Consider the following 7975-nt stretch of genomic DNA (forward strand, 5'->3'; position numbering starts at 1 on the left):
CTTTCGCCAGGCATCATGGCTGGTTCCAACCGCTCGGGAGACCTGCGGGATGCCCAGAAGTCCATCCCCACGGGCACCATCCTGGCCATTGCCACCACCTCTGCGGTCTGTATCCTTCAGGGCTGGCCTGAGCCTGGGCTGTGGGGCTGGGGGTGGCTGGGCTCTGCAGGGCAGATCAGCTCGGGTGCTTCACTGGGCTGGGACAGGGTCCCAGCACCCACTGGCTGGGCAGGCAGGACTCTGCATCCTCCTGGCTCTCCTTGACTACCCGGCAGATATCAGCTCTGTTGTCCTCTTTGGAGCATGCATCGAGGGGGTTGTCCTGCGTGACAAGTGAGTGTCCCAAGGCCATGGGGGGCATGGGGAGAGTCTGGCAGCCCCCGGGAACAGGCTGGGGCAGGGGCAGCCCCAGGGGCAGGCAGAGGTGTGGGGAAGGCTGCAACCAGGACACGCTGGGCAGACATGGGAGCATTGAGGGGCTCATGGGAGTAACCAGGCAGGGGGGCTGGAGCTTGTAACCAGCACTGGGGGCTTGTGTGCATCCCAGCCATCCATGTTTGCTGCATTCCTCCCCCTCCGGGGCTGCAGGCAGCCACTTGTTTGTCAACAGGCAGGGCTGCCTGTGCTCCTGCTTATCTGGGGCAGCCCTGCTCACCGCACGTGGCAGGTGACACTTCTGGGTCGCCAGCACCAACACAAACAGGATCCAACTGCATGCATCATCATTGCCCCCCTGGCACAGGGATGAGGAGTCCTGTCCCACACCTGCCCTTGTCCTTTGCCGTGATAATGGGTACAGGGATGAGTACAGACCCCTGGCAACCTCTGAGCCTGCTCCCTTGCTCACCCCTGGAGTCAAAATCCCAGTTGTATCGCATCGCCCCAGAGTGGTGCTGTTGTGGGGGGCTGGGTTGTGCCACTGTGGTGCTGGTGCTGGGTCATGCGATGGAGCTGCAGGTGATGCCGATGCCCCGCAGGTTTGGTGAGGCTGTCAACGGGAACCTGGTGGTTGGCACCCTGGCGTGGCCGTCCCCGTGGGTCATTGTCATTGGCTCGTTCTTCTCCACCTGCGGGGCGGGGTTGCAGAGTCTCACCGGAGCCCCTCGCCTCCTGCAAGCCATCTCCAGGGATGGGATCGTTCCCTTCCTCAGGGTAGGTGACCCCACCCTGAGCGCCCACTGTGGGACCCCACCCTGCCTCCCCCCGGCGCCGTCGCTGCCGGAGCAGCCCCACATCCCTGCCCTCGTCCCGCCGGCACTGGCACCGTCACGGCGGTGGGCGGCCGTGGTGGCTCTGGCTGCGGTATCGGTGGGAGGAGAGTGTCGGCAAAGGTCAGAATTCCCTCCCCCCCGCTGCCGTGCCGCTTCATATTTTATCTGCTCTCTGAAGACGCGTTCCCACAACCTCATCTCTCCAAATCCAACCCGACAGCTCCCCCCAGGGAAGAGCGGGCTAATTTTATCCTCCCTCCTTCTCCTTGCCAGCCCCAGCCCGAGCTCTCGCTCGCACCGCCCGCACCCTCTAATGCGTCCGGACACGCGCCCCCGGCCCCCTCCCCGGCCCCCCCGCAGCCGCAGGAGGGGCCGCTGTCCCCCGGCTGTGTGTCCGTCCCCAGCCCGGCGTGCCCGGCTCTGTGCTGCTGCGGCCAGGCTGTGAGCTGGGGCTCGTCCCTGGTGGGCTGCAGGGGCTGCTGTGCGGGGAGTGGGGAGAGCCACGGGATCTGCCGGGAACGGGACTGTTCTGTCAGCAGGAGCCAGCGCTGGGACTGCTTTCCTGGCAGATTCCAATGGGACATGTGCCAGCTCACGGCACCCAGTGTTCCCAGTCCCTGCTCCTGCCAGGGCTGGGTGGATGGGGGGGTCCAGTCTCATCGGGCTGCACTGAGTGCCCTTGCCCAGGGCCGCAGGGCACCGCAGAGCCTGACACGCCCCTCTCCCCCCATTTCCAGGTCTTTGGCCATGGCAAAGCCAACGGGGAGCCGACATGGGCCCTGCTGCTCACAGCCTGCATCTGCGAGATCGGGATCCTGATCGCCTCCCTGGACGAGGTGGCTCCCATCCTCTCCATGTAGGCAGCGTGCTGTCGACCCACCCCTTCACAACAGCGGGTGGCGTGTGTGGGTCTCTGCTCCTCGGGGGGAGAGGGGAACGCAGCTGCTGCCCTGGCCCCTGCTTGGGATGAGGGGAGCCCTGCAGGAACTCTGGGGTCACATCTTGGCCAGCACTGAGGCTTGGTTCGTCCATGGCACTGCTTCTCTGTCCATCAGGGTGTGCTCCAGCATTGGCCACCCCGGGGCCAGGAGATGTGGAGACTTCAGTCCCTCACACTGCACCCACTCAGCCCCCTGCTCTCTCCTGCAGGTTCTTCCTCATGTGCTACATGTTTGTGAACCTGGCGTGTGCGGTGCAGACGCTGCTGCGGACGCCCAACTGGCGGCCCCGCTTCCGCTACTACCACTGGTGAGCCGGGTGGGATGGGGCAGCACAGGGACACCCAGGACACTCTGCTGGGGGGCCCCAGGGCAGGCTGACAGCTCTGTGCCCTCTGCAGGACCCTGTCCTTCCTGGGCATGAGCCTCTGCCTGGCGCTGATGTTCATCTGCTCCTGGTACTACGCGCTGGTGGCCATGCTGATCGCTGGCCTCATCTACAAATACATCGAGTACCGCGGGTAAGGGAGGCCACGGCCTGCAGCTCCTGTCCTGGCCAGCCCCCATGGCCATGTGGCCTATCAGAGTGGCTGCTGGGCTCTCCTAGGCTGGTTGTCTCAGGATGCTCCAGGGTGCCAGCGTGGTGCTCTGTGGCCAGAGCCATGGGCATCCCTTAAGTGCTGCTGGCTCCTGCAGGGCGGAGAAGGAGTGGGGTGATGGGATCCGGGGCCTGTCCCTGAGTGCAGCCCGCTATGCCCTGCTGCGGCTGGAGGAAGGGCCCCCACACACCAAAAACTGGAGGTGAGGCTGGGCAGGGAGATGGGCATCTCAGGGTTCCGGGGCAGGGACAAGCTGGGTGCGGGCACTGACTGCAGGACCTTCCTTCCAGGCCGCAGCTGCTGGTCCTGGTCCGTGGGGATCAGGAGCAGAACGTGGTGCACCCGCAGCTCCTGTCCTTCACCTCGCAGCTCAAGGCTGGGAAGGGCCTCACTATCGTGGCCTCGGTGTTAGAAGGGACCTTCCTGGACAACCATCCTCAGGCACAGAGGGCGGAGGAGGTGAGAGCTGCCTGCACTGGGACAGGCTATGCCAGCAGTAGGTCCCCAGGTGCCCAGGGTTGTTTCTGCCCCATGGCCAGGGCTGGTGGCCCTGGGACGGCCCAAAGAGCTTTCAGTGGCATCAGGCAGAGCCTGAGGACTCCATGCTTCACTGGTGCTTGCAGTACCACAGGGACCTCTGGGCTCCTCTTCCTCTCCCAGACACTAGAGATGCTCGCACCAGCCAAGCACTGGTCCCAGTCTTGGCCAGCTGCTGCAGGACTTGGCACAGCTGCTGTGCTCCTGGGCTGAGCAGACTCCTCAGCCTCAACCCTTGCACAGTCTCTGTGGCCCTGGTGCCAGGCAAGGTGGGAGATGAGCCTTTCCCCGCCAGAGTGAGAGCACTCCCCACCCCCCGCACCCGCGGGGCGGCACATTAATGAGATTAAGCCCTTGGAAGCAAACAGTTTCTCTCCCATGCAGACATGTTATAATTTCTCTGAGTAAATAACTCTAATTGCTGCTCTGCCACCTGTCAGAGCCCTGGCACAAGGATACCCTCCACTCTGCACTGTGCAGAGCTGTGTGCCAGCTCTGTGCTCTGCTGTGTATCGCCCCCCTGGCCTGGAGCCACTGGCCTGCCATGGGGCACAGAGAGGCACCTTGTGAGGACCTGCACCCCACAGCCATCACCCTGCACCTCAGAGCCCTGTATCCCATACTCTGCGCCCCCATTCTATACCCTGTACCCCACATCCTGCACCCCCATTCTATATCCTGTACCCCACATCCTGCACCCTGTACCTCACAGCCCTGTATCCCATACTCTGCACCCCCATTCTATACCCTGTACCCCACATCCTGCACCCTGTACCTCATCTGGCCTGGGCTGGGCCACTGCTGGGCCTGGCAGCTGCTGTACCCTTGCTCCATGCCCATCCCTAAGACCCTGGGATCTCTGACTTCCTTCTCCCTTGCAGTCCATCCGGCGCCTGATGGAGGCGGAGAAGGTGAAGGGCTTTTGTCAGGTGGTGATCTCCTCTAACCTGCGGGATGGCATGTCCCACCTCATCCAGTCCAGCGGGCTGGGGGGGCTGCAGCACAACACAGTGCTGGTGGGCTGGCCCCGCAGCTGGCGCCAGAAGGAGGACCACCAGACCTGGAGGAACTTCATTGGTAGGCACCGTGGAGGGTGGGCACTGCTGGGCCTGGGGGGCTGCAAGCTGCCCTGGCTGACGTGGCCCTTCCCCTCCCAGAGCTGGTGCGAGAGACCACAGCTGGGCATCTGGCCTTGCTGGTGGCCAAGAATGTTGCCATGTTTCCGGGCAACCAGGAGCGGTTCTCGGAGGGCCACATCGACGTCTGGTGGATTGTCCATGATGGGGGGATGCTGATGCTGCTGCCCTTCCTCCTGCGGCAGCACAAGGTAGGCTGAGCCCCGCAGTGCTGGGCTGGGGCTGTCCCTGTCTCTGTTGAGCCGTGCCCAAGCCTCCCCCATCCCTTGCAGGTGTGGCGTAAGTGCAAGATGCGCATCTTCACGGTGGCACAGATGGATGACAACAGCATCCAGATGAAGAAGGACCTGACCACGTTCCTGTACCACCTGCGCATCACCGCAGAGGTGGAAGTGGTGGAGATGGTGAGCATTGGGACGGGGCATGTGCTGCAGTCAGGGACGCTGTGCATGGGAGCCAGACAGAGCCTGACGTGGGGCACACAGCACCATGGGGGGACACAGCGCCACGGGGACATGCTGGGCCATGCTGGGAGCAGGTAGTACAGCTCAGCTAACCCTGCCCCAAATTTCTTCTATTCTCCCCACAGCACGAGAGTGACATCTCTGCCTACACCTATGAGAAGACACTGGTGATGGAGCAGCGTTCCCAGATCCTCAAACAAATGCACCTCACCAAGAATGAGCGGGAGCGGGAGGTGAGGCTGCAGGACAGGCTGGGTGGGCTCTGACCCCTGTGGTGGCTCTGATGTGAACCTAGCTGCCCTGCAGCTCTGTGTGCTCATCCTCATGGGCTTCAGGCTAGGCTCTGCCCAGCCAAGCCCTCTTGTGCCCAACTCCCTTGGCTGATCCCTCCCACACAGATCCAGAGCATCACGGATGAGTCCCGTGGCTCCATCCGGCGCAAGAACCCGGCCAACACCCGCCTGCGCCTGAACGTCCCCGAGGAGCAGGCTGCTGATGGCGAGGAGAAGCCAGAGGAGGAGGTGAGGGGCTGTACCGAGACACGGTCAGGCAGGTAGCTAGCCCCAGACCCCAGGCCCTGCCCACCATTCTCCTCTTCCCTCTGCAGGTCCAACTAATCCACGACAAGAACGCCACCACCTTCTCCAGCAGCTCTCAGTCTCCTGGTGATGAGGTGGAGGCAGCCCCTGAGAAGGTGCATCTCACCTGGACCAAGGAGAAGTCCGTTGCTGAGAAGAACAAGAGCAAGAGCCCTGTCAGCCCTGAGGGCATCAAAGACTTCTTCAGCATGAAGCCGTACGGCCCCCCATGCTGCCACCTTGTCCCACCCATGCCCTGTGACCCTGGCTGTCCCTGCCTGCCTCAGCCACGCGGGTGCAGGCAGGGCCTTGGCAGCACCAGCTTGATCCTTGCCCTGAGGAGTGGTCAGGCAGCCTGGGTGCTCTGAGCGTGCCCTTGCAGAGGGGCTGGGGGCAGGTGGGGAGGGGATCCTGTGTGGAACTGTGCTGGCAAGGGATGGGGTGCCCAGGCTGGGTGTGCTGTGGGTGCTGGGGGTGCCCACCTGGTGTTCACCACATTTCTCTCTCTCTCCCTCTCTCTCTCTCTCCGACCCCATCATGCTCCTGGCAGGGAGTGGGAGAACCTGTAAGTCTGGGTTTGGCTGGGTGCCGGGGCTGGGGTGGAGGGAGCTGGGTTGTGCTCATGGGGCAGCACGATGGGAGCCGTGGGGGTTGCCCCTGTGCAGGAGGGCGGCTCAGTGAGCCGTGACAGCTGCACTGCCAGACAGTTCACCCGGGCAGCTCTGGCTGCCAGCCCCGTGCACTGTGCACTGCCCGTGCCACACACTCCTCAGCTGCCCTGCTATGCTGCCAGCAGCTCCCTGCAAGCCTGGGCTTGGGCACCCACGGTGACACTTGCTCCTGCTCAGTCCCATGCAGCCTGGCCCCGAGCAGCCGTGGTTGCCACTGCCCATGGGCACCGTGCGTGGCCCTGCGGCTCATGGCCACCAGTGCAGGCTCAGAGTCACCGGTGCAGTGCCTGGCAAAGCTTGCTGCACCCCGAGTTTGTGCTGCAGCCCAGGCTGCACTGCCCGAGGGCAGGAGGCCAGTGTGCCCTGTGGCCCCTTGGGCCTGGTGTGGGCTGGAGGCTGACCCTGCCTGTCCCGTGCCCACACGTGCTGTCGCCCACAGGAACCAGTCCAACGTGAGGAGGATGCACACGGCTGTGAGGCTCAATGAGGTGATTGTGAAGAAGTCCCAGGATGCCAAGCTGGTCCTGCTGAACATGCCAGGGCCTCCCCGTAACCGGAAAGGGGATGAGAACTGTATCCTTCCTGTGGGGCCACTCACCAGAACTCCTCTGTGTCAGGGGGACCAGGGTCCATGTTTTGCCCAAAACTGGTGGGTCTTTAGGCAAGTGCCAAAAGGCACAGGTCAGTTCCTGAGCTTGGACCCCCTCCTACACCTCCTGCTCCTGGCTGAGTCCCGCGGCTGTCATTGGCACCAGCCTGCCCCTCTGGCACATGGCAGGTGGTGGGAGCACATGACACTGCACCTACACCACGAGTGCAGTGGCACATGACAGGGGCCCGGGTAGAGGTCTGTGGGGCTCAGCCATCTGCTGGCTCAGTCACCATCCCATCACACAGCACCAGCACGGGTGGGCTTCCCTGGCCCCTTGGCTTGGGACTGACCCTGCCAGCTCCTGGCTCTGGTGTGGAGGTATCCGTGCTGCAGGCTCAGCTGGGGCTGGGCAGGGATGGCACAGGGCTGTCCCCGTGTTCCCCAAGTTGTCCTCCTTGACAGCTGTGCAGACATGGAGTTCCTGGAGGTGCTGACGGAGCATCTGGACAGAGTGCTCCTGGTGCGTGGTGGGGGCCGGGAGGTCATCACCATCTACTCCTGAAAGACGGCGTGAGAGGTTTGTCTGCACACTGAGAGCCCTGCCACCCCTTTGCACCGCGCTCCCGGAGGGGAGGAGGGAAGGCCGGATGGCAGCCGGTGCGCAGAACCTTCTCCTGGCTTTGGCCGTGCCCCTGATCTCTCCATTCGAACTGCAGCACCAGATCTTTCGGGAGCATCCAGCACCAGAGCAGCTGTTCCTCATTGCAACACCACAGCACTGCTGTCCTTGTTTATATATAAATATATACAGTGAACCGCGGACTGAGCACCAGAGCTCGGCGCTGCCGCCACCGCCCGCCTGCCCTGGTAGGGCCAGCCCCGCCGCCAGCCCCAGCACTGCCGCTGCAGCCCTGCCGGGCTGAGGGCGGCCGTGCCGAGACGGACCTTGGCCCCACCGTGCTGCTACTCCTGCACAGACTCGGCTGGACGCGCCCGTGCCCTGTGCCCTGTGCCCTGTGCCCGCCGCCTGCCCCGCGAGGGCCCTGCGAGGAGAGAGAGGCCCGCAGCACCACGCTCCCCACCTCCGGCCGCGCCCGGGGCTGCCTCCGGGGCCCTCACCTCCGGGGCTGCCTCCCTCGGCACCGCTCCTCCGCCGCCCCTCCCCGCCACGGGCCCGGACAGCCGCAGCTCGCCGCTGCCTCGGCACCGATGTCTCCGGAGAGCGCGGGCTGAGCTTGTGGAGATGCAG

At 64.0% G+C, this 7975-nt stretch overlaps 1 protein-coding gene across 1 annotated transcript; it reads left to right on the forward strand.

The window, feature by feature from the left end:
- SLC12A5 (solute carrier family 12 member 5) lies at window positions 1–7975 on the forward strand. The gene is made up of 17 exons (XM_030963214.1): window positions 1–109; window positions 276–333; window positions 978–1152; window positions 1949–2067; window positions 2361–2459; window positions 2551–2670; window positions 2846–2950; window positions 3039–3207; window positions 4167–4362; window positions 4443–4612; window positions 4694–4825; window positions 5011–5118; window positions 5284–5406; window positions 5493–5680; window positions 6014–6028; window positions 6574–6707; window positions 7197–7975. The coding sequence occupies exons 1-17, from the start codon at window positions 16–18 to the stop codon at window positions 7286–7288; spliced, it is 2097 nt and encodes a 698-aa protein (XP_030819074.1). The 5' UTR covers window positions 1–15; the 3' UTR covers window positions 7289–7975.

This window comes from Camarhynchus parvulus, chromosome 20, assembly GCF_901933205.1.
Source record: "Camarhynchus parvulus chromosome 20, STF_HiC, whole genome shotgun sequence".
NCBI classification, from domain to species: domain Eukaryota; kingdom Metazoa; phylum Chordata; class Aves; order Passeriformes; family Thraupidae; genus Camarhynchus; species Camarhynchus parvulus.

Bases quoted from the DNA above. Each gene is read 5' to 3' on its own strand.
- SLC12A5 (XM_030963214.1), top strand. From the start codon at position 16: ATGGCTGGTTCCAACCGCTCGGGAGACCTGCGGGATGCCCAGAAGTCC. The intron at 2,951-3,038 runs GTGAGGCTGGGC...CCTTCCTTCCAG, and splicing joins CCACACACCAAAAACTGGAG to GCCGCAGCTGCTGGTCCTGG. The intron at 4,363-4,442 runs GTAGGCACCGTG...TTCCCCTCCCAG, and splicing joins GACCTGGAGGAACTTCATTG to AGCTGGTGCGAGAGACCACA.